This window comes from Notothenia rossii, assembly GCF_949606895.1.
Source record: "Notothenia rossii genome assembly, chromosome: 4".
In the NCBI taxonomy this organism is placed as follows: Eukaryota; Metazoa; Chordata; class Actinopteri; order Perciformes; family Nototheniidae; genus Notothenia; species Notothenia rossii.
The window spans coordinates 2,311,728-2,337,385 of NC_136902.1; the positions used below are offsets into that span (position 1 = coordinate 2,311,728).

Below are 25,658 nucleotides of genomic sequence, written 5' to 3' on the forward strand. Positions count from 1 at the left end.
TATTACATGGCTTAGTTGAATACTCGATTCTGATTGGTCAATTCAGAACACGTGACACGTTGTTAATACCGAACAGACAGACCGCTGTCAAGGATTTATTGACCGTTGTTAAGGACGCTCACATCTGCAGAAAGAAGTCCGTTCGATTTAACTGTATACAGTTTGGCCGCTTTTCTAACTGACAAGATAAGAGCGACAAGAAAACAGCGGAGAAGTAACGGGCAGAAATCCTCCTTTTTACGCAACGGTCCAGACATAGACATCAAACGGCGACACATATTCAGTTGACAGTTACTTTGGCATTAGGGCAGGGATATCTAGAGGCGGCTGGCTTCCCTTGCCTCACAATCCAATCAAATCGCATCAATTTAGTGGTGCAGTGACGCGTCCCAAAAAGCGGAAGTAAGCTGCGCTCGGTTTCCCTCGACAAAATAGCAATGGGATTTCTCCATAGGATTTTGGAAAATAGCTCGAAAAAAGGTCAGTGGAAAACGAACCTGTTAGGTAAATGCACGTTTTGTTCAGTCGGATAATATCCACATGTCTACCCTACTTTTATAATTTTCGAATCATAAATCTAATCGATAGAAGATAGATAGCGCCACTGCACCACTCTCACCGCCATTAGAAAGTAGCAAGCAACTGAAGCAAGTGCAATTATGGAGGGTGGAGATTTGGAGTATTTAATCAAAAATAATTGTACTAAATTTCCGCTGCAGCAGCAACAACAAATAAAATCTGATGACAGGCCAATGCCCAAACTGGAGCTGTGTACAGCGAGGAACAAAGGAGCGAACCGGGACGTAAAACGTTAAAGGTCTCCTGATTTAGTTTGTGAATGAATGCTTATTAGAGTTTCGGCTGGAGAGTGCGTGCGGACCTGTCGGTCAGATAACAGGCGTTTGTAAGTCCTGCATCTGTATGATACAAATGTGTGTAAAATGATACCGGGCGCTGTAATCATTCATCTGGTTAGGTTATTACATTGACCACCCCCCCCCCCACGCCACGCTACTGATTCTGTGATAACCGTGACGCTGTGGTTACAGGATGCAGAGAAGAGGCTGCAGACCTTCACACGCCCAGGCTGTAGGATTGATTGTTTCAGGTTGTGCATCACATGTGTTATCTTTATGATAAGTGTAGGAACTATAGATCGACAGATGAAGCATCCGTATCGACACCTTTCTGCAGGCGAGCCTCACGCTGACACATGATGGGCTTTTATAGATGCCCATCGGCTCAATATGCCTCGACAGAAAAACACCTGCTCGTGTTTAACTGTATATAAATATAAATATATGTTTGCACCAAAGCTGCATGGAACCCAGGTCATTGTGAATTGAACTGCTGCAATGTATTCCTTATTCTCACCTAAGTGTGTCTGCTGCGTGTATTTGTTGTCGTATGTTGTGATGTTTTTGTTTTGATGGCACCTTTTAAAAAGGGAGAAGCTTTTCTTTCTTTCATTGTACATATAATGAATTTAAATGGTTCCATGCTATAATGCAGAAGGGGCAAAGCCTCCTAATTTAAGGATAAAAACAAACCATGATAAAGAAGTTGTTTAGTTTTAGCGCGTGTATGAAATGTGTTGTGATATCATCCGAGGTGATGTTGTTGTTGAACTGTATGTGTTGTGTTCTGTGTTGACCTGCAGGAAATTAGTAAACGTCTATAATCTGGTACGAAGCATCTTATATCTTTGAGATTTATGTTTCTTTTTGAACATGGTCCCTGTAACTAAACCAGTAAGCTATTTCTTTATTTTTTATTCTACTAATTCATCCAAAAAAACACAACATCGGCATTATTGCATCAAAAACGTATAGAAATGAGAAATGAAGGAGAACAAAGAAATAAAGGAAACTGGAGAGAAAATAAATAAAAGTTAGTGGAAGAAAAAATGAAAATGAAATGCTCTGTAAGGTGTCCTCGGGAGCTTTGAAAGGCGCCCATAAATAAAATGCATTATTATTATTATTTATTATTAAAAGAATAAATGCATATATATAAGAAACATAAGTAGATGAAGTAAGATGAGACACATCCCTAGATACGGTCTCATTCCCATGTCTTTAGGCTCTTGTTGTTGGACGTCTTCTAACACCACGGCATGATGGAGAACACACTTAAAGGTCCCCTGTGATGCTGTTCCTCATCCATATAGACAGGTCTCAGATCCAGAGCCTGTAAGGAAACTAGACATAGGGTCATTTTCTGCACATGTCAGAAGCAGTTTCAACTATCTTTTTTGAAAAGGAAAATAGTATTTATAAATATATATTATGTACACATGTACTTGGCAAATGAATGATAATAATAAGATAAGCACATAAACATTGTGAACACTTTCAAGTGACTTTTTTTACATTCATATGTTCACACATACACAACATATACATAAGCACCGTATGTTCAGGTGTATAAGTACACAAATATTATCTTAATAACAAAATATTTGAGAACAAAAAGCTGTTTTTCTTCATTTAATAAAACCCTGTTGTCTCTGTTCTGATGCCCACTAGAGGGCGCTCTGCAGCTTTGCACAGAAGGACATGAAGTCTTTAATAGATGAAATAAATCAAATCCAATCATTCACAAGTTTAATTTAATCATTGCACTAATTCTAAAAAAAAAAAGTAATCAAAAGTCCTTTTTGATCAGCGCTTGAAACTCCCATGAGCCTCGGGAGTTTATTTTTAAACACGGTCTCTGAGTAATAATAGAAAAACCTTTTAATCTTCTATTTTTAATTCTGACTTTGTGTCCACGCCTCTCCGCCTCGCAGCTGGAGAAGGAGAGACAGGAGGTGTACATTATGCATGTGTTTCTGTTTCAATGCATCAGCTCACTAATGCATGCACGGCTCAGCGACGTGTTGTTGTTCCAAACGCAGCGATCTGAATCATTCATTAGAGTCAAAATGCAAATGACTAAAGTGTAGCCTCTGACGGTCCCAATATCTAAGAAGCTTTAAAACACTCTGAGCCTAATGTTTACAAAGAGTGAACACATTCGACTCAATGAGGAAATTAAAGCAAATAACAATATACATTTTATGGAATTGTGTTCCAAATGATGTAAAAAAATTAAATAAATAATCTTGATATGATATCCTTTCCCCTCTGATCTCAAAGTAACTGTAGAATACATTTAATATTTTCCTGATGCTCAAAGACGCTTTAAATGCAAGTAGAGAGAACACTGATGCATCATTTTTTTTATCTTCACAGGATATTTCTTTAATGCTGTTGTTTCTGGTATTGTTTATTTCTACTCTTTCATTTCTACTTATGTGCATGCCTTGTTTGGTTGTTTTTGCTGCTGCAACGCAAAAAAGTCCCAATTTGGGATCAACAAAGTAGCTCATATCTTATCTTATAATGCTCCACAGTACAGACTGGACTCCTCATTGTTTGAATAAGACTCAGCGGACGGTTGCTTTTTGTTTTACAGCATCTGCAGCGTATCAGTGAAAGCTTTTCTGTGCATTAGACTCTGAAGGTGAATAGGGTCAAACAAAAAAGACTAAGAGATATCACTATGAAACTTTCCCACTTCATCACTGACATTAACACAACCATATTTTGTATTACAAGTTTTCTGACAGGTTATGTTTAAATATGCTAATGAGGCATTCTGTTATTAAATATGAGCTCAGTTGCATGCATTTCCGTCACAGAAAAGTGATCATTTGATAACGCAGGTCTTGTTTCATGTTGTTCAGATATTAGTCAAAGGTATATCTCTTTGTATTGCTCCATACATCAGAAAATACTGCCATAAAAATGTATTTTCTGCCTGTTTTTTTAAACAAAAGCTATGAGATTGTGTACGTTTGATAGACTGGGACATTAAGGACATATCAATAAAAGGTCAGACAAAGTAGAAGAATTGTGAATGTTGACGTCTTTAAATGTCTGTTAAGGCAATCCTGATTACAGCGTGTTTCTGGCGTATTCATTAAGATCACATGGTAAGCTAAATGATGTGTGTTACTGAGTGGGCTCACACACAGTTAGAGAGACAATGGTCCTTCTGAATTATCAATAGATGTGTTCGTTTAAAGTGAGCTGACACCGAGGGTAGAGGAAGTTCAGAGAAGGCCTCAGGTTATAAACACAATTAACCTTTGTTGAAATACAAGTGTAGCTTTCAGAGAGAAAAACATGTTACATTTGTGTAGCAGGCCGCATGATCAAATGTGTGTGCGTTAAACATGGTTAGAGAATGTGTGTGTGTGTGTGTGTGTGTGTGTGTGTGTGTGTGTGTGTGTGTGTGTGTGTGTGTGTGTGTGTGTGTGTGTGTGTGTGTGTGTGTGTGTGTGTGTGTGTGTGTGTGTGTGTGTGTGTGTGTGTGTGTGTTCATTGCAGTGGCTATATATGCTGTATGATTGTTGTTGGGGGACATGTCCGCGATTGGCAGGTGATGTTACTCCAGATTATTATAGTTGTTGCGCAACTGAATAATAATTCATCTCAACCAACGTCTGTGTTTGTGTTTTATTTCTCTCTCTCTGTGTTAAGGTTGGTGAGCCATACATTGCACCTCATTTAGTCCTCCCCAGAATCCAAATCTCAGAGATGTTTGCTAAACTTTAATATGCACATTTAAGAAGCTGAACGTCTACTCTCAGAGCATCTGGAGCTCAGCATGTTGAGGTAACTAAATGATGTTTGCTATAGTTGCACAAAAAGCCTCCACTTTGTATTTATTGCTATTTCAATCCAGCGGCTATCTGAGGCTGATGTGTTGAATTGCCGGTTCTCCGCTCTGTCCTCGCAGTGATTACAGGGTTTACAGCCCGGCCTCGGTGATGAAGAGGAGGGGGAATTGATCTTGAAGTTGGTGTGTGTGAGGCGATGTGTTGCAGTGAGGATGGGGTAGTGTGTGTGAGGCGATGTGTTGCAGGGAGGATGGGGTAGTGTGTGTGAGGCGATGTGTTGCAGGGAGGATGGGGTAGTGTGTGTGAGGCGGTGTGTTGCAGGGAGGATGGGGTAGTGTGTGTGAGGCTGTGTGTTGCAGGGAGGATGGGGTAGTGTGTGTGAGGCGATGTGTTGCAGGGAGGATGGGGTAGTGTGTGTGAGGCGGTGTGTTGCAGGGAGGATGGGGTAGTGTGTGTGAGGCTGTGTGTTGCAGGGAGGATGGGGTAGTGTGTGTGAGGCTGTGTGAGGCGATGTGTTGCAGGGAGGATGGGGTAGTGTGTGTGAGGCTGTGTGTTGCAGGGAGGATGGGGTAGTGTGTGTGAGGCTGTGTGAGGCGATGTGTTGCAGGGAGGATGGGGTAGTGTGTGTGAGGCTGTGTGTTGCAGGGAGGATGGGGTAGTGTGTGTGAGGCGATGTGTTGCAGGGAGGATGGGGTAGTGTGTGTGAGGCTGTGTGTTGCAGGGAGGATGGGGTAGTGTGTGTGAGGCTGTGTGTTGCAGGGAGGATGGGGTAGTGTGTGTGAGGCTGTGTGTTGCAGGGAGGATGGGGTAGTGTGTGTGAGGCGGTGTGTTGCAGGGAGGATGGGGTAGTGTGTGTGAGGCTGTGTGTTGCAGGGAGGATGGGGTAGTGTGTGTGAGGCTGTGTGAGGCAGGGAGGATGGGGTAGTGTGTGTGAGGCGGTGTGTTGCAGGGAGGATGGGGTAGTGTGTGTGAGGCGATGTGTTGCAGGGAGGATGGGGTAGTGTGTGTGAGGCGATGTGTTGCAGGGAGGATGGGGTAGTGTGTGTGAGGCGGTGTGTTGCAGGGAGGATGGGGTAGTGTGTGTGAGGCTGTGTGTTGCAGGGAGGATGGGGTAGTGTGTGTGAGGCTGTGTGTTGCAGGGAGGATGGGGTAGTGTGTGTGAGGCGGTGTGTTGCAGGGAGGATGGGGTAGTGTGTGTGAGGCTGTGTGTTGCAGGGAGGATGGGGTAGTGTGTGTGAGGCGGTGTGTTGCAGGGAGGATGGGGTAGTGTGTGTGAGGCGATGTGTTGCAGGGAGGATGGGGTAGTGTGTGTGAGGCGGTGTGTTGCAGGGAGGATGGGGTAGTGTGTGTGAGGCGGTGTGTTGCAGGGAGGATGGGGTAGTGTGTGTGAGGCGGTGTGTTGCAGGGAGGATGGGGTAGTGTGTGTGAGGCGATGTGTTGCAGGGAGGATGGGGTAGTGTGTGTGAGGCGGTGTGTTGCAGGGAGGATGGGGTAGTGTGTGTGAGGCGGTGTGTTGCAGGGAGGATGGGGTAGTGTGTGTGAGGCGATGTGTTGCAGGGAGGATGGGGTAGTGTGTGTGAGGCGGTGTGTTGCAGGGAGGATGGGGTAGTGTGTGTGAGGCTGTGTGTTGCAGGGAGGATGGGGTAGTGTGTGTGAGGCGGTGTGTTGCAGGGAGGATGGGGTAGTGTGTGTGAGGAGAGAGGGAGAGATGAGGAGGATAGAAAGCGCTCAGCGGCTGATTTCTCCTGAGAGCTGGCTCCTGCAAACCATGGTGAGCTGAATGCTTATTTTACACGTCTATCTTCTTTACCTGACTGTAATGAGATAAGAATTAATTTATTGATCCTGATTTGGGAAATGTTTCTGTTGCAGCAGCATAAAAAGACATGGCATTATACAATACAAATTAAAAAGACTGGAAATAAACAAGAACGCATAAAATATACATGTTGAAAAGTTATTATATACACAAGTGTGTGAGGGGTGGAATATTAAATATTAAACTGAATATATAAATGTAAAATCGGTAATGTTGGTTTTAGAGCAGTATGTATTTATCGATGTTAAAAAAGGGACGGTTAGTCTGACTTTTTTCTTTTTTTATAAAAGCATCAGATGATGTCATAAAGTGCACCTTATTCGTCTCAGAGGAAAAACAGGGCTTCACTTTTTCAATGTCACAGTCAATTAGATATTATTACATTGCATTACATTACATTTAGCTGAGGCTTTTATCCAAAGAGACTCACAATCAGTGAGTTCGACCAACAAAATACAAACTTGAAGAAAACAGAATCATAAAAGTACATCAGGTTTCATAGAGCTAAACATTTCAAGTGCTGCTCAACTGGCTTTAGATAAGCCAGTCCTTTATTAGTATAGAAGTGCTTAATTAGTTTGTAAGTGCTTAGTTAGTATGTAAGTGCTTGGTTAGTGTGTAAGTGCTTAGTTAGTGTGTAAGTGCTTAGTTAGTATGTAAGTGCTTGGTTAGTATGTAAGTGCTTGGTTAGTATGTAAGTGCTTAGTTAGTATGTAAGTGCTTGGTTAGTGTGTAAGTGCTTAGTTAGTATGTAAGTGCTTGGTTAGTATGTAAGTGCTTGGTTAGTATGTAAGTGCTTAGTTAGTATGTAAGTGCTTAGTTAGTATGTAAGTGCTTGGTTAGTATGTAAGTGCTTGGTTAGTGTGTAAGTGCTTAGTTAGTGTGTAAGTGCTTGGTTAGTATGTAAGTGCTTGGTTAGTATGTAAGTGCTTGGTTAGTATGTAAGTGCTTGGTTAGTATGTAAGTGCTTAGTTAGTATGTAAGTGCTTAGTTAGTATGTAAGTGCTTGGTTAGTGTGTAAGTGCTTAGTTAGTGTGTAAGTGCTTAGTTAGTATGTAAGTGCTTGGTTAGTATGTAAGTGCTTAGTTAGTATGTAAGTGCTTAGTTAGTATGTAAGTGCTTAGTTAGTATGTAAGTGCTTAGTTAGTATGTAAGTGCTTGGTTAGTATGTAAGTGCTTGGTTAGTATGTAAGTGCTTGGTTAGTATGTAAGTGCTTAGTTAGTATGTAAGTGCTTAGTTAGTATGTAAGTGCTTAGTTAGTGTGTAAGTGCTTGGTTAGTGTGTAAGTGCTTAGTTAGTGTGTAAGTGCTTAGTTAGTGTGTAAGTGCTTGGTTAGTGTGTAAGTGCTTAGTTAGTGTGTAAGTGCTTAGTTAGTGTGTAAGTGCTTAGTTAGTGTGTAAGTGCTTTGTTAGTATGTAAGTGCTTGGTTAGTGTGTAAGTGCTTTGTTAGTGTGTAAGTGCTTAGTTAGTATGTAAGTGCTTGGTTAGTATGTAAGTGCTTAGTTAGTGTGTAAGTGCTTAGTTAGTGTGTAAGTGCTTGGTTAGTATGTAAGTGCTTGGTTAGTATGTAAGTGCTTGGTTAGTATGTAAGTGCTTGGTTAGTATGTAAGTGCTTAGTTAGTGTGTAAGTGCTTAGTTAGTATGTAAGTGCTTGGTTAGTATGTAAGTGCTTGGTTAGTATGTAAGTGCTTGGTTAGTATGTAAGTGCTTGGTTAGTGTGTAAGTGCTTAGTTAGTATGTAAGTGCTTGGTTAGTGTGTAAGTGCTTGGTTAGTGTGTAAGTGCTTGGTTAGTATGTAAGTGCTTGGTTAGTATGTAAGTGCTTGGTTAGTGTGTAAGTGCTTGGTTAGTATGTAAGTGCTTGGTTAGTGTGTAAGTGCTTTGTTAGTGTGTAAGTGCTTGGTTAGTATGTAAGTGCTTGGTTAGTGTGTAAGTGCTTAGTTAGTATGTAAGTGCTTAGTTAGTATGTAAGTGCTTGGTTAGTGTGTAAGTGCTTGGTTAGTATGTAAGTGCTTAGTTAGTATGTAAGTGCTTAGTTAGTATGTAAGTGCTTAGTTAGTATGTAAGTGCTTAGTTAGTGTGTAAGTGCTTTGTTAGTGTGTAAGTGCTTAGTTAGTGTGTAAGTGCTTGGTTAGTATGTAAGTGCTTGGTTAGTATGTAAGTGCTTGGTTAGTGTGTAAGTGCTTTGTTAGTATGTAAGTGCTTAGTTAGTATGTAAGTGCTTGGTTAGTGTGTAAGTGCTTAGTTAGTATGTAAGTGCTTGGTTAGTATGTAAGTGCTTAGTTAGTATGTAAGTGCTTGGTTAGTATGTAAGTGCTTGGTTAGTATGTAAGTGCTTGGTTAGTATGTAAGTGCTTGGTTAGTATGTAAGTGCTTGGTTAGTATGTAAGTGCTTGGTTAGTATGTAAGTGCTTGGTTAGTGTGTAAGTGCTTTGTTAGTGTGTAAGTGCTTAGTTAGTATGTAAGTGCTTAGTTAGTATGTAAGTGCTTGGTTAGTATGTCATCACCATCTCCAAGATGGCCGCGTCGTGAGTGACACGTCTGAAGCTTGAGTCTGCCAAACTGAGTCTGCCAAACTGCTTCCATAGTAGCTTACTGATTGCTGATCGCCTCTCTAACTCATCCAAACTATCCTACAAGTTAGCCGTCGCCTAACAGGACATTTATTTACTTTATTTGATACAATGGCTGGAGCTGGAGGCGAAATGTCGCTACAAACATTGCTGACCGCCATTCATCAGGTGAGAGCTGATATGCTGTCTCACCTGGACACAAAGATCGACCCTATACAAACCTCTCTGGATACAATTCAGAGCTCACTATCCACCCTATCTGAGCAAGTCGATCTGCTTGAGCATCGTGTTTCAGCTAACGAGGACAACATAACTGATCTCACGACTCGCATTGAACGAATGGAGTCGGTCAATACTACACTTAAAAACAAAGTTGAGGATCTAGAAAGCCGCAGCCGACGTAACAATCTTCGCTTTGTTGGAGTACCTGAGTCTGCAGAATCAGGAGACATGGTCCGCTTTATGACCCAGCTGATCCACCAAGTCCTGGGGCAGGAGAACTTCCCATCGCCGCTGAAGATTGAGAGGGCTCACCGGACTCCCACCACTCTCCCGAGGCGGCCAGATCCCCGCGATAAACCAAGGAGCATCCTGATTAAACTTCTGGATTTTCAGGACAAGAAGACGATCCTCCGTGTCGCCAGGGAGAAAGGGACACTTAAATTCCATGACTCGATCATTTCCATCTACCCTGATTTCAGTGTCGAGGTGATGAACAAGCGCCGTCTCTTTGACCCAGTCAAACGCAACCTCCGTGGCCGGATGAAATACTTCATGAAGTATCCTGCTACACTGTGTGTCACCGTGGATGGCAAAATGCAGAGTTTCACCTGTCATAAGCGCGCTGAAGCGGCTTTCATGTCCGAACCGAACTCACCAGCTGCTGGTATGTCATATTAGTCCATGCTTGTCTTTGTTTACTTCCTTGTTTCTATCTGACGTCAGAATAATGTGGTCTTGCCGTGACTTGTACTGTCAGTAGTGGCAGGTGATACTCCTCTCTAAGCTACACATTTATTTAACTGAATGCAGACTCGAGTTTCGAGTTTCTCCTAAGTTTGTTTGTTTATTTACTTTATCTGTTTTTATTGTATTTCTTTTGTAAACTTTATCTCTGGCTAGTTTGTTCACTCATGGGACTGCCTGGGGATCAGCCCCTGGGCCTGATGGGCCTCTTGTGGGGAATGTTTGTTTGTTTTTGTTGTTGTTGTTGTTTTTGTTGCGGCTGTGTGTGCTTGTATGATCGGGATTTTGATTTCTGCCTATTAATTAAATCGAAAATAGACTTCAGCCTTGCATCTAGTTTGACCTTAGCCTACAAATGCTGTACTCACAAAACACTGCTATTTCCTATGTTACTGAAACCTTATGAATGAGGCAAAAGGATTAAAAATTATTCATCTTAATATCAGGAGTTTGGTGTCAAAAATTAACCAGCTTCGTGTATGGGTCATTATGCATAAGCCACACATTATCACACTTTCGGAGACCTGGTTAGGTAGTCATATATCAAATAATGAAATTAATTTGACAAATTACAATTTATACAGATCTGACAGAGTCTCATTGGGTGGAGGTGTGGCCATTTTTGTGTTAGCAGAGCTCGCTTCTGAATTGATTACTCCCCCTGTTGAAGCTTATCTTTTTGAATGTATTTTTGTTAAAATCACACTGCATGAAAACAAGCGACTGATCATTGGAAGTGTATATAGACCACCATCATCCCCTGCTGATTCCTTTAATAATATAATCTCCACCATCAATTCCATCAATTCTATTTCTCAGAAAGGCGAACTAATAATACTTGGTGACTTTAACAAAAATTGGCTTGATAAATCATGCTCTAAAGAAAAAAATCTACTAAATAATCTAAACCTAACTCAACTTATTAAAGAGCCTACTCGTATTACACCCCGGTCTCAAACTCTTCTTGACTGGATACTGGCTTCTCATCCTGACAGATTTTCCAAGTCTGGTATCATGTCAGACTGTTTTAGTGACCATTGTGTTGTTTACTGTGTGTGGAAAATTAAAATTCCGAAAGTGCCCCCTAAGTTGATTAGTATCAGACAATATAAAAAACTGAATCTTGACTTATTTTTGAATGATTTACTTGCTATTAACTGGGACAGATTTCAGTTAATACCTTATGTTCAAGATGCATGGGATTTTTTTCTCTCCGAGTTCACAAAAGTAGTAGATAAACATGCACCATGGAAAACTATTAAGGTAAAGGGTAGACATCTCCCCTGGATCAGTCCTGAACTTATTGACCTCTTTAGGAAAAGGGACAAAGCATGGACAACATACCATCTGACAAGAGACAATGCTGACTGGGAAATATATAGAAAACTGAGAAATCTAAGCAAAACTAAAACTTCTAATGCCAAAGCTATTTACTACAGAGAATGCCTGACTGGTGACTTTAAAAATCCCAAAGAATTCTGGAGAAAAATTAAAACAATTACTAACATCTCTGAAAAACATTCAATTAATCAAATTAATCAAATTAAGCTTGATGGCAATATTCTACATGATCCACTATCTATTTCCCAGGTCTTCAACAATCATTTCTCGTCTGTCTGCTCCTCGCTTCTCCCTGACAGTCAACCGACTACCAGTTCTCCTGGTAATATGCCACCTTGTACCAGTTCTTTTTCCTTTCGGAAAATACGACCAACTGAAGTGCAGAAAGTAATTTGTGAATTAAAGGTAAGCAGTGGTGCTGGACTTGATGGGGTTGAAAATCGTTTTCTCAAGCTAGCCGCCAATATTATTATGTACCCTCTTACTGATTTATTCAACCTGTCACTTGTCTCCAGCGAACTACCACTTATCTGGAAATATGCACGTATTATTCCTCTTCATAAAAGTGGTGATCAGCTTGATTGCAATAATTACAGGCCTATCTCCATCCTATGCTCTGTTGCCAAAATATTTGAAAAAATCATCTTTAACCAACTTTCACTATACCTTAGTATTAACAACATTCTCACACCCCTTCAATCTGGTTTTAGATCAAATCATTCTACAGCTACTGCCCTACTTAAATTCACAAATGATGTGTTCTCTGCAGCTGATAGAGGGGAGTTAACTGGTGCCATCTTTATTGATCTTACCAAAGCTTTTGATGTTGTTGATCGCTATTTACTACTTGATAAATTATATGCTATTGGACTTTCTAGAAGTGCATTACTTTGGTTTAGCTCATATTTACATAATCGAAAACAGTGTGTTATTTTGAATGGGAAAAGTTCTGATCTCCTTATACAGCATAGTGGAGTACCTCAGGGCTCTACACTTGGACCACTACTTTTCACCATTTATATAAACAATTTGCCCTCCATTTTTCAAAACTGTAATGTTCATCTATATGCAGATGATACCGTTATTTACACATCAAAACCAAATCTCTCTCAAATTCAAGTTTCACTCCAGTCAGATTTCACCCTCCTGCAAGACTGGCTATTCCAGAACAAGTTACTTTTGAACAAAACTAAATCCTTCTCTATGATCTTTGGTACCCGACACAAACTCAAATCTTTGACTGGCTCATGTGATATTTCTTGCAATGATGGTACAATTCTGCATAGAGTTGACAGTTTTAAATATTTAGGGGTATGGCTTGACTCTAACCTTTCATTCAAACCTCATATTGATCATATACTGCATAAAGTAAACTTTGGTCTCGGTACTCTTTACCGCTCTCGGCACTGTTTTACCTTAAAAGTTAGGAAAAAACTTGCTACCCAACTGCTATTTCCCTTATTAGACTATTGTGACGTTGTTTATCTCAATGCTCCGAAATCTGTTCTAGCCCCGCTAAACATTGCTTACAATAGAATGTGTAGATTTATTCTCGGTTGTGATTTCCATACACACCACTGTGCACTGTACCTAAACCTCAATCTCCCTTCTCCTGATTTGAGAAGACATTTGCACTGGCTTGAGTTCATTTATAAAAGTTTCAACTTTAATTATCCCCCATATTTGAAACAGTATCTCTTTCGTTTTACATCAACCCACCAAGTTAGACATACCTCTCAGCTCTTCTTCACCGTTCCTCTAGTTAAAAAGGACATTGGCAAAAGAGCCTTCAAATTTAAAGCTCCTGCTGATTGGAATAACTTACCTGCTACCATCAGATCTCTCCCTACTCTGACTTTGTTCAAGCGTGCATTGTCGTCTCACCTCAAGGTTGAATGTTTTTGTATGACCTGAAGTACTTTATTTATTGTTTAAGGGTTGTTGAGGCTCCATCTTATTTCACCATCTCCTCATGAGATGACCCACCTATTGCCCATTTCTAAGTCTTTATTTCTAAGTCTTTATTGTTATGATTTTGTATATATAGTACAGCTACTCTACTTTACTCTACCCAATGATATGCATTCAATGTAACCGCCTATAATGTATTACCATGTGCTGTATGCTTAGGCTGAATGTTTGTAATTTCTTGGTTATTTCTTCCGATGTATGTGTGTGAATGTTGTTTGTATGTTGTACTTGTTTGTTATTTGTTTTCTTGGGACCCCCTTGAAAACGAGGTGATTCACCTCAAGGGGTTTATCCTAATAAAGAAATTTGAATATATGTAAGTGCTTAGTTAGTATGTAAGTGCTTGGTTAGTGTGTAAGTGCTTTGTTAGTGTGTAAGTGCTTGGTTAGTGTGTAAGTGCTTAGTTAGTGTGTAAGTGCTTGGTTAGTGTGTAAGTGCTTTGTTAGTGTGTAAGTGCTTAGTTAGTGTGTAAGTGCTTGGTTAGTGTGTAAGTGCTTTGTTAGTGTGTAAGTGCTTGGTTAGTGTGTAAGTGCTTAGTTAGTGTGTAAGTGCTTAGTTAGTGTGTAAGTGCTTTGTTAGTGTGTAAGTGCTTAGTTAGTGTGTAAGTGCTTGGTTAGTGTGTAAGTGCTTTGTTAGTGTGTAAGTGCTTGGTTAGTGTGTAAGTGCTTTGTTAGTGTGTAAGTGCTTGGTTAGTGTGTAAGTGCTTGGTTAGTGTGTAAGTGCTTTGTTAGTGTGTAAGTGCTTGGTTAGTGTGTAAGTGCTTAGTTAGTGTGTAAGTGCTTAGTTAGTGTGTAAGTGCTTTGTTAGTGTGTAAGTGCTTTGTTAGTATGTAAGTGCTTGGTTAGTATGTAAGTGCTTAGTTAGTATGTAAGTGCTTGGTTAGTGTGTAAGTGCTTTGTTAGTATGTAAGTGCTTGGTTAGTGTGTAAGTGCTTTGTTAGTGTGTAAGTGCTTGGTTAGTGTGTAAGTGCTTTGTTAGTGTGTAAGTGCTTAGTTAGTATGTAAGTGCTTAGTTAGTATGTAAGTGCTTAGTTAGTGTGTAAGTGCTTAGTTAGTGTGTAAGTGCTTTGTTAGTGTGTAAGTGCTTAGTTAGTATGTAAGTGCTTGGTTAGTATGTAAGTGCTTAGTTAGTATGTAAGTGCTTGGTTAGTGTGTAAGTGCTTTGTTAGTGTGTAAGTGCTTGGTTAGTGTGTAAGTGCTTTGTTAGTGTGTAAGTGCTTAGTTAGTATGTAAGTGCTTAGTTAGTATGTAAGTGCTTAGTTAGTGTGTAAGTGCTTAGTTAGTGTGTAAGTGCTTAGTTAGTGTGTAAGTGCTTTGTTAGTGTGTAAGTGCTTGGTTAGTGTGTAAGTGCTTGGTTAGTATGTAAGTGCTTAGTTAGTGTGTAAGTGCTTGGTTAGTATGTAAGTGCTTAGTTAGTATGTAAGTGCTTGGTTAGTATGTAAGTGCTTGGTTAGTATGTAAGTGCTTGGTTAGTGTGTAAGTGCTTTGTTAGTGTGTAAGTGCTTAGTTAGTATGTAAGTGCTTGGTTAGTATGTAAGTGCTTGGTTAGTATGTAAGTGCTTAGTTAGTATGTAAGTGCTTGGTTAGTGTGTAAGTGCTTGGTTAGTGTGTAAGTGCTTTGTTAGTATGTAAGTGCTTAGTTAGTATGTAAGTGCTTGGTTAGTATGTAAGTGCTTAGTTAGTATGTAAGTGCTTTGTTAGTGTGTAAGTGCTTTGTTAGTGTGTAAGTGCTTAGTTAGTATGTAAGTGCTTGGTTAGTGTGTAAGTGCTTTGTTAGTATGTAAGTGCTTAGTTAGTATGTAAGTGCTTGGTTAGTATGTAAGTGCTTAGTTAGTATGTAAGTGCTTTGTTAGTGTGTAAGTGCTTAGTTAGTATGTAAGTGCTTTGTTAGTGTGTAAGTGCTTAGTTAGTATGTAAGTGCTTGGTTAGTATGTAAGTGCTTAGTTAGTATGTAAGTGCTTGGTTAGTGTGTAAGTGCTTTGTTAGTGTGTAAGTGCTTAGTTAGTGTGTAAGTGCTTAGTTAGTGTGTAAGTGCTTAGTTAGTATGTAAGTGCTTGGTTAGTGTGTAAGTGCTTGGTTAGTATGTAAGTGCTTAGTTAGTATGTAAGTGCTTGGTTAGTGTGTAAGTGCTTAGTTAGTATGTAAGTGCTTGGTTAGTGTGTAAGTGCTTGGTTAGTATGTAAGTGCTTGGTTAGTATGTAAGTGCTTAGTTAGTGTGTAAGTGCTTGGTTAGTATGTAAGTGCTTAGTTAGTTTGTAAGTGCTTAGTTAGTGTGTAAGTGCTTAGTTAGTATGTAAGTGCTTGGTTAGTATGTAAGTGCTTAGTTAGTTTGTAAGTGCTTAGTTAGTGTGTAAGTGCTTAGTTAGTGTGTAAGTGCTTAGTTAGTGTGTAAGTGCTTAGTTAGTGTGTAAGTGCTTAGTTAGTATGTAAGTGCTTGGTTAGTGTGTAAGTGCTTAGTTAGTATGTAAGTGCTTGGTTAGTGTGTAAGTGCTTGGTTAGTATGTAAGTGCTTGGTTAGTATGTAAGTGCTTGGTTAGTGTGTAAGTGCTTAGTTAGTATGTAAGTGCTTGGTTAGTATGTAAGTGCTTGGTTAGTATGTAAGTGCTTGGTTAGTGTGTAAGTGCTTGGTTAGTATGTAAGTGCTTAGTTAGTTTGTAAGTGCTTAGTTAGTATGTAAGTGCTTAGTTAGTATGTAAGTGCTTAGTTAGTGTGTAAGTGCTTAGTTAGTATGTAAGTGCTTTGTTAGTGTGTAAGTGCTTGGTTAGTGTGTAAGTGCTTGGTTAGTATGTAAGTGCTTTGTTAGTGTGTAAGTGCTTAGTTAGTATGTAAGTGCTTAGTTAGTATGTAAGTGCTTAGTTAGTGTGTAAGTGCTTAGTTAGTATGTAAGTGCTTGGTTAGTGTGTAAGTGCTTGGTTAGTATGTAAGTGCTTTGTTAGTGTGTAAGTGCTTAGTTAGTATGTAAGTGCTTAGTTAGTATGTAAGTGCTTAGTTAGTGTGTAAGTGCTTAGTTAGTATGTAAGTGCTTGGTTAGTGTGTAAGTGGAGTCGAAAGAGAAATCTTAACAGATTTAAAATCCTAAGCAGTCGCGCAGGTTCTGATCCATTGTGAACCGTCGTTGCTTCTGTTCTACGTTTCCTTAATTCCTTAATAATTAATTTAACTAAAATCACTTTATTCCAGATTTATTATCCTTTACCAGAAATATGAAATGCTCGTTAAACCAGACTTTCCATTTTTAACACGTTTACGGCCCATTTCAAGGTGTATTTTGCTGTATTATGTTTTATCATTTATTTATAGCGCATGTTGTGGTTTCATGATGCAAAAAGCTGTGTATTGTTCCTTCGCTGCACATATTAAAGCCTGACTAGGGACAAGATTTAAAATATATCTGTACAGAGTCTTATCAGTTGTATGCTCTTATTTAATCTAAAGACTACACATTGGTTAAGCCCCATAGCCCCCGCCGGCAGGGGCTACAGGCTTTTTTTTTCACGAAACAGTGTCTCAGGGCTTCTTAACATTTAAGTAAGTATGAATGTGTCATACCCACTTAACGGGACGAAACTCAGCTAACTGACGATACGAGCCATTTTTACCGAAACAAAACACAAGTCTCGCAAGAATCGTCTAAATAAAAACACTGCTCAAGGTTAATCCAATGTCTCTGTGTCACTTTAAAATTATTACCGATAATCCATCCTTCCATTTTTTCAAAAACCCTAAAAAACTGAGATTTCATATGCATGCTTCTGAGAGCTACAACCCAGCTTCCGGTTTTGGGCGTGCTGGAATGCATTCACCAATGGGTAATGCTTAGATGGATTTTAGGAACTTCCCTTCGATTCTATTGGCTCTAACGGTTCAAAAGAGGTGTCAATCATCAAAATCGACCAATGGGCGCCAGAGATACGGAAAATCCACCCAAATGACCCCAGAAGTGGGCTTTTTCTTCTAAACCTCTCTAAAAAGGTCAAATGTCACTTGTTTTGCATCAATCTTGATACAGGGTACTTATTATATGTTATATTTTGGATTCCTAAAGCTTTTAGTCTACCATCCCATCATTCAAGGGTGGTTTTCAATATAAGTAATGTTTTTTTTTTTACGGAAACTATCATTTAAATTTTTGTTACTATGTTCAATCTGAATTTACTTTAAAATAAAACATATTAATTCTGACTATACTACAGTCAACTCACAGGTTTATCATTGCTTTGAGACAAAAGATTATTAATTTATCCCTTTTAGAAGTGAAGATATAGTCATTTGTTCTGGGCATGTCATTTTCGAGACCTGAAAAACAGGCTCGGGGCTTAACAGGTTGTTATTAATTAAATTATTTCTTACAGTGTGAATCTTAACATAATGTTGAGTATAACTACGTTTTTAATATTAATAATTATTACTCTTATTATTTTAAATGTTCAATATTTTGTTATGATTGAGATTAGATAAGAAATTGATCATTTCTGTTATATCTGCAATAGCGGTTTTTGACCACCTGGGGGCAGTGGAAACAATATGTGAACACAGCATTGACAATACATCTGAGTTGATTTTTAGCACATCAGAGCATAGCGCCCCTATAAATCCAACCGAGCCAATCACAAGCTGAGCATGACTTGTTAGCATTAGCCACCTAGCTGCTACGTTAGCACCGTGGTAGATGTATGGCTTGAAAGACAAAATAACTGACCATGATATCTATAAATTAAAAGAGACTGGTGAAGGTTAAAGATAATTAAAGTGATATCTCCTCTGATGTCTTCCCCCCTTTGTAAAGCATCAAGTAACTGAAACAACCAAGCTTATGCAGGAGTGTCAACAACTTTCTAAACCGAAAGAAACTATCTTTGGGAAATGTTGATGAGATGTGAAATTTGTTTGTTTTAGTTTGGCCCATTTCCCATTAATCTAGGAAGGGTTAATAGACTAAAAACAGACAAAAGCCTCAAACTGAATGAACCAACCCCAGTTTGATTGGTATTCCCTTTAGTCCAGATTAAAAACTAACATATGAAGAAAATAAGTACATCTCAAAACAACCCAGCACTAGTTTCATTGATTTTGAGAGTCAACACAAAAAACAAGTTTTTAGGAAAATATATAAAAACAGAGACATTGGTTTTTACCAATAAAGCCTTCTGTCATTTCAAAGCAGTCCTTCTCTTTGTCATTGTTGTACACATACTTGCTGCTTCAGTGAAAAGATAGATTGGAGAGGGGGAATATTTTTCTAAGTCCTGTTTGTTATATATTGATTTGCGATCCCTTCAAAACAAAACCAAATGATCAAAGCCACCCTGCACCAGCTTGATTGATTTCCCCTGAAGTGTTTTCCTCACAGTCTTCATCTTTCTCTGTTTCGTTCTTCAGGACCCTTCAGTTTAGTGCGTCTGGAGAGAAACTGATCTGCGACACGATGGAGAACAACACCCCCGTGTTTCAGGACGCCTCTCCGGCTGTAAATCTGACAGAAATCCCCCTGAACCCTCTGGAAGAGCAGCTCGTCACCATCGTTCTGACCTCGCTCATCTGCGTGGTGGGGATAGCGGGGAACATCATGGTGGTGCTGGTGGTTCTGCGCACCAAACACATGGTGACGCCGACAAACTGCTACCTAGTCAGCCTGGCGTTGGCAGACCTGATGGTTCTGCTGGCTGCCGGCCTGCCCAACATCTCTGACGTCGTGGCCTTCTGGGTGTACGGACACACCGGATGCTTGTTCATAACGTACCTCCAGTACCTGGGCATCAACGTGTCGTCCTGCTCCATCACCGCCTTCACCATCGAGCGCTACATCGCCATCTGCCACTCCATCAGGGCTCAGTTCATCTGCACCGTGTCCCGGGCCAAGAGGATCATCGCGGCGGTCTGGATCTTCACCTCGCTCTACTGCATCATGTGGTTCTTCCTGGTGGACACGGAGGAAACCGTCTACGCCAACGGAGTCGTGGTGACGTGTGGATACCGCGTCTCCCGCAGCTTCTACATGCCCATCTACTTCCTGGACTTCACCTTGTTCTACGTGACCCCGCTGGTCGTTGCTACGGTTCTGTACGGACTCATCGCCAGGATCCTGTTCATGAGCCCGCTGCCATCGCATCTGACGGACCGGGACGGGGGGGGGTCGGTGCACCAGGGGCACAACAACAGCACCAACAAGGCCAACAAGGGTGCCTTCTCCGCGAGGAAACAGGTACTGAACCACAGAGAGGGCAAAAGTACATCCTTTACTCAAGTAGAAGTACAGATACTCGTGTTTAAAAAAACTCTGGTGAAAGTAGAAGTAGTGACAAAACTTCTTTACTCAAGTAAAAGTAAAGAAGTATGGGCTTTGAAATGTACTTCAGTAAAAAGTAACTAGCAGCTGTTTTAAAGAGTACCTGACCTCCCTTTATATGAATAGAACAATAATGTCATTGTTAGCTAATGAATGTTTCCATGGTGACCAACGGCAACATGACAACGTTTCCATTGGTCCCTCTTCTTTAGAGAAGACCAGGAAATGATGGATACACGGATCGTGTTCAAATCAATAGGCACGCAATGACTCGAAATAATAATGATCACGCCACCAAACACACATTCAGACTAAAGGAACCAGCCTGTCTGGAAAATGAGAGAAGTAGAAAGTACAGGTATTTGGGTTCAATATGTAAGAAGTAGAAAGTACAGGTATTTGAGTTCAACATGTAAGAAGTAGAAAGTACAGGTATTTGTGTTCAAAATGTAAGAAGTAGAAAGTACAGGTATTTGAGTTCAACATGTAAGAATTAGAAAGTACAGGTATTTGAGTTCAACATGTAAGAAGTAGAAAGTACAGGTATTTGTGTTCAAAATGTAAGAAGTAGAAAGTACAGGTATTTGAGTTCAACATGTAAGAAGTAGAAAGTACAGGTATTTGAGTTCAACATGTGAGAATTAGAAAGTACAGGTATTTGAGTTCAACATGTGAGAAGTAGAAAGTACAGGTATTTGAGTTCAACATGTGAGAAGTAGAAAGTACAGGTATTTGAGTTCAACATGTAAGAATTAGAAAGTACAGGTATTTGAGTTCAACATGTGAGAAGTAGAAAGTACAGGTATTTGTGTTCAACATGTGAGAAGTAGAAAGTACAGGTATTAGAGTTCAACATGTAAGAAGTAGAAAGTACAGGTATTAGAGTTCAACATGTGAGAAGTAGAAAGTACAGGTATTAGAGTTCAACATGTAAGAAGTAGAAAGTACAGGTATTAGAGTTCAACATGTAAGAATTAGAAAGTACAGGTATTTGTGTTCAACATGTGAGAAGTAGAAAGTACAGGTATTTGAGTTCAACATGTGAGAAGTAGAAAGTACAGGTATTAGAGTTCAACATGTAAGAATTAGAAAGTACAGGTATTTGAGTTCAACATGTGAGAATTAGAAAGTACAGGTATTTGAGTTCAACATGTGAGAAGTAGAAAGTACAGGTATTTGAGTTCAACATGTGAGAAGTAGAAAGTACAGGTATTTGAGTTCAACATGTAAGAATTAGAAAGTACAGGTATTTGAGTTCAACATGTGAGAAGTAGAAAGTACAGGTATTTGTGTTCAACATGTGAGAAGTAGAAAGTACAGGTATTAGAGTTCAACATGTAAGAAGTAGAAAGTACAGGTATTAGAGTTCAACATGTGAGAAGTAGAAAGTACAGGTATTAGAGTTCAACATGTAAGAAGTAGAAAGTACAGGTATTAGAGTTCAACATGTAAGAATTAGAAAGTACAGGTATTTGTGTTCAACATGTAAGAAGTAGAAAGTACAGGTATTTGTGTTCAACATGTAAGAAGTAGAAAGTACAGGTATTTGAGTTCAACATGTGAGAAGTAGAAAGTACAGGTATTAGAGTTCAACATGTAAGAAGTAGAAAGTACAGGTATTTGAGTTCAACATGTAAGAAGTAGAAAGTACAGGTATTAGAGTTCAACATGTAAGAAGTAGAAAGTACAGGTATTTGTGTTCAAAATGTAAGAAGTAGAAAGTACAGGTATTTGAGTTCAACATGTAAGAAGTAGAAAGTACAGGTATTTGTGTTCAACATGTGAGAAGTAGAAAGTACAGGTATTTGAGTTCAACATGTAAGAATTAGAAAGTACAGGTATTTGAGTTCAACATGTGAGAAGTAGAAAGTACAGGTATTTGAGTTCAACATGTAAGAAGTAGAAAGTACAGGTATTTGTGTTCAACATGTAAGAAGTAGAACCGTCGAGGGGGGTCATATTGAAAGCCTTTTTTTCAAAGGGGGTACATTATTGAAAAAAGTTTGAGAACCACTGGTTTAGAGGATAATCCATCTTTATTAGAAAATGTTAAACTCATATGAGCCATTTCTCATTAAGGAACCGTTTAAGCCAGATTCCAGTGGAGTCAAGTCAAGGTTTTGAAATAGCATACCTGTAAGAGTTTGTGTCCCATGTGAATGCAAAGTTCTTGTGACGGAGCGTTATACCAAACCTTGAAGCGTTAAGCTCTGTAACCAATGGTTAAACGAATCTGAATCTTTAAAGTTTGGTTTGACATTTCTGATGGACTTTCCAGGGAATTGTTTTTCTCTGCCTGAATTTCTGTGTGTTTTCTTAGATGCAAACTTTTTCTAACGTTTTTAAAAACATGCCAAAAAGTTGACTGAATCGTGGTTTGTTTTCGTGCCCTTTGTTTACTGTGTGGCAAAGACTGGAAAGGATTTGGATTACAAGTATATCAGTCTGTTTTCATCTACAAGTGACTGTTGCTAATTCTTACAATATCTGCTTTCCAGTAGTATGAAAAGTCAACTAACTGTGACCCATTCAAAATTGCAAAAAACCTTAAATAAGTACCAAAAGAATCAATAATGACGAGATGAGATCCATCCCTAGATACAGCCTCATAGAACCATTCCCATATCGTGTTGTTGGACATCTTCTAACACCATGGCATGATGGAAAACAGAGTTAAAGGTCCCCTATCATACTGTTTCTCATCAATATCACAGGTCAGATATATACAGAGCCTGTCTCTGATTGGCTGAAACACCAAACAGATCATTGCAGCATTACCCATAATCCCCTCTGTTTCAGCCCTGTTTCCAAAGTGCTGATTCTCTGTCTGTTACTTTAGATGAAAATAAGGAGCCCCTCCCCACGCCCCTCTGAGAGACATTTGGTTACAAAGAACTCAATGGAGCTCTAGGAGGAGATTCAGGTGATAAGGGGGGGGGGGGGGGGGGGTTACCTTGGTTGCTGATTGGCTAATGGTCACACAAGACAAAACATCGTTATGACATCATCAAGTGGCCAAAATCTGATCAGCTCATTTTCAGACAGGTTTTTATAGAAATGGATCAAAAAGAGAGAGAATCTGGGGACACATGTTGATGTAGAAGAGACATGGAGAAGAGGGGACACATGTTGATGTAGAAGAGACATGAAGAAGAGGGGACACATGTTGATGTAGAAGAGACATGAAGAAGAGGGGACACATGTTGATGTAGAAGAGACATGAAGAAGAGGGGACACATGTTGATGTAGAAGAGACATGAAGAAGAGGGGACACATGTTGATGTAGAAGAGACATGAAGAAGAGGGGACACTTGTTGATGTAGAAGAGACATGAAGAAGAGGGGACACATGTTGATATAGAAGAGACATGAAGAAGAGGGGACACATGTTGATGTAGAAGAGACATGTAGAAGAGGGGACACATGTTGATGTAGAAGAGACATGAAGAAGAGGGGACACATGTTGATGTAGAAGAGACATGTAGAAGAGGGGACACATGTTGATGTAGAAGAGACATGTAGAAGAGGGGACACTTGTTGATGTAGAAGAGACATGAAGAAGAGGGGACACATGTTGATATAGAAGAGACATGAAGAAGAGGGGACACATGTTGATATAGAAGAGACATGAAGAAGAGGGGACACATGCTGATGTAGAAGAGACATGTAGAAGAGGGGACACATGTTGATGTAGAAGAGACATGTAGAAGAGGGGACACTTGTTGATGTAGAAGAGACATGAAGAAGAGGGGACACATGTTGATATAGAAGAGACATGAAGAAGAGGGGACACATGTTGATATAGAAGAGACATGAAGAAGAGGATTTTGCTTAATAGGTGACCTTTAAATAAGTACCAAAATGTGACGAGATGAGATGCATCCCTAGATACAGTCTCATAGAACCATTCCCATATCTTTAGACTCTTGTTGTTGGACATTTTTCTAACACCATGGCGTGATGGAGAACACAGTTAACATACTTCACGTCCCAACCTTTCCTCTGCATCAGATCACGAAGATGCTGGCGGTGGTGGTGGTCCTCTTCGCCCTGCTCTGGATGCCGTACCGGACCCTGGTGGTGGTGAACTCCTTCCTCGACCCGCCGTACCACGACACCTGGTTCCTGCTCTTCTGCCGCATGTGCATCTACACCAACAGCGCCATCAACCCCATCATCTACAACCTCATGTCGCAGAAGTTTCGCATGGCGTTTAAAAAGCTCTGCAAGTGCAGCTGGAGGCGGCAGGAGAAGGTGGTGGAGTTCAACGCGCCGATTTACTACAGCGCGATGAAGGACTCGTCGCATGAGAGCAGCGAGCCGCTCAACGAACAGGAGGACGTGATCCAGAGGGGAAGCAAACTCAAGCAGGAAGTCGAAAGCAGTGATCCTAAATAAAAACTGAAGCTATTTCTCAAATCACGATTTTCTGTACATTTGCTTTTTTCAGTGCATGGTGGATACCAACAAAGTCCTAGAAAGACAAGGCAAACTTAAAGTGGACCTATCATGCTATATGTGAATAATATAGTGTAGGACCATACCTATATAAGGCATATTTATACTTTTTATTTTTCAAAATACCAAACAGATCATGCATTTTAGCCGTTCCTCATTTCGCTCAATTGAACACTGTCTTTGCATCATGGGCTGATTCTGTGAGAACAGCACCATCTACAGCAGTGGTTCCCAACCTGGGGGGCGCCAAAGATCGCAGGGGGGGCGCCAGGCCTCAGATGATTTAAGGCCAAATATCATATTTAGACTTTTTTTTTTTTTTTTTAATATATAATTGTAACGCAATACATGATTGTCACTAAAAGCCTTGTCTCTACATTACAATAAAATATAAAAAATAATTGATTAATTAATTTGAATAAAAATTCAAGTTAGTAGCTATTAAAGGCATAAAAATAAATAAATGTATAATTCTTCGTTAATATAAATGTTTCTTCTGCCCGTAAAGTGTCCAAACCAGGCTTGTCTGGATAAGCGCATATTTAACACATAGTCATTGTCCATGCCGGTTTCAGTTGGATTATTTGTCACAGTTGCTCCGATCAGTGTGTGTGTGGGGGGGGGGGGGCGCAACTTCCAACAGGAGTCATTTGGGGGGGGGCTCTTGGGAAAAAAGGTTGGGAACCACTGATCTACAGGCCTGGTATATGTACTACAGCGTCTCCAGCGCTTTTGAACGGCAATGTCCGTGGCTGTCTCCTCCTGATTGGTGGAGTTGACCCAATAGCCTTAGCGCCACTTCTGTGACATCACAGAAGTGTTCAAATCTGGATCAGTCTGTATCAGATCCGTTGCAGCCCCTTTTTAAGAGATTTGGGTATGGAGGAATAGAGAGAGGGTTGTGTTTTCTGACACTCCCTGACACACCGGGGACACATATAAAAGACGTACACAAGTGCATTTTGCATGATAGGTCACCTTTAACTATGTGCATTTAAAAAAAGAAAAGAGGAATAGTTTCAGCGAAAACTAAAAGGCACCATGGGGTCAGATTAGAATTTTCCAAAGGGAGGTTTGTTTAGCAAGACACACTTGAAATAACTAAAGGATAAGTTAAATAAGAAAGTAGAAAGAAAGTGAGGTCAAATAAAACTATTTCTGCTAAAAAGTGAGCAATGATTGAATCTGAGCTCAACATTTCAGATGTGTGTATCTCACACTGCTGTGACTTTAATGAGTGTTTTTAATGTCATTTCATAATATGTTTCGTAATGCTCTTGATGTCTTTCATGTTTGTAAAGCACTTTGAATTGCCTTGTGTTAAAATGTGCTATTTAAATAAACTTGCCTTGTATCCCAACACAAAGTATGGCAACATTGATTCTTTAGATTTAGGAACGCTGGACATTTCTCACACGATTGCCATCTCGGCTACGCAGCGGGAGTTAGCCGATCAGTCGTGATTGCAGTTGTTCAAGGGAACAAAGTGTGGAGGAGGAAATTCTAATTCCCTTCAGAGAAACTGATAAATGATTCACAGGCAATGTTTGTCTTTTGCTTTATTTAATAAAGTAATA

At 39.9% G+C, this 25,658-nt stretch overlaps 1 protein-coding gene across 2 annotated transcripts; it reads left to right on the plus strand.

Moving 5' to 3' along the window:
• The first annotated feature begins 404 nt into the window (after positions 1-404).
• Positions 405-24,355, plus strand: LOC307035645 (thyrotropin-releasing hormone receptor). Of its 2 annotated transcripts, none has more exons than XM_079675260.1 (3): positions 405-480; positions 18,718-19,540; positions 23,635-24,355. In XM_079675260.1, the coding sequence occupies exons 2-3, from the start codon at positions 18,764-18,766 to the stop codon at positions 24,019-24,021; spliced, it is 1,164 nt and encodes a 387-aa protein (XP_079531386.1). In that variant the 5' UTR covers positions 405-480; positions 18,718-18,763; the 3' UTR covers positions 24,022-24,355. The 2 variants fall into 2 exon arrangements, with proteins under 2 accessions (XP_079531386.1, XP_079531385.1); XM_079675259.1 differs by lacking the exon at positions 405-480 and adding an exon at positions 6,325-6,440.
• Positions 24,356-25,658: the final 1,303 nt, after the last annotated feature.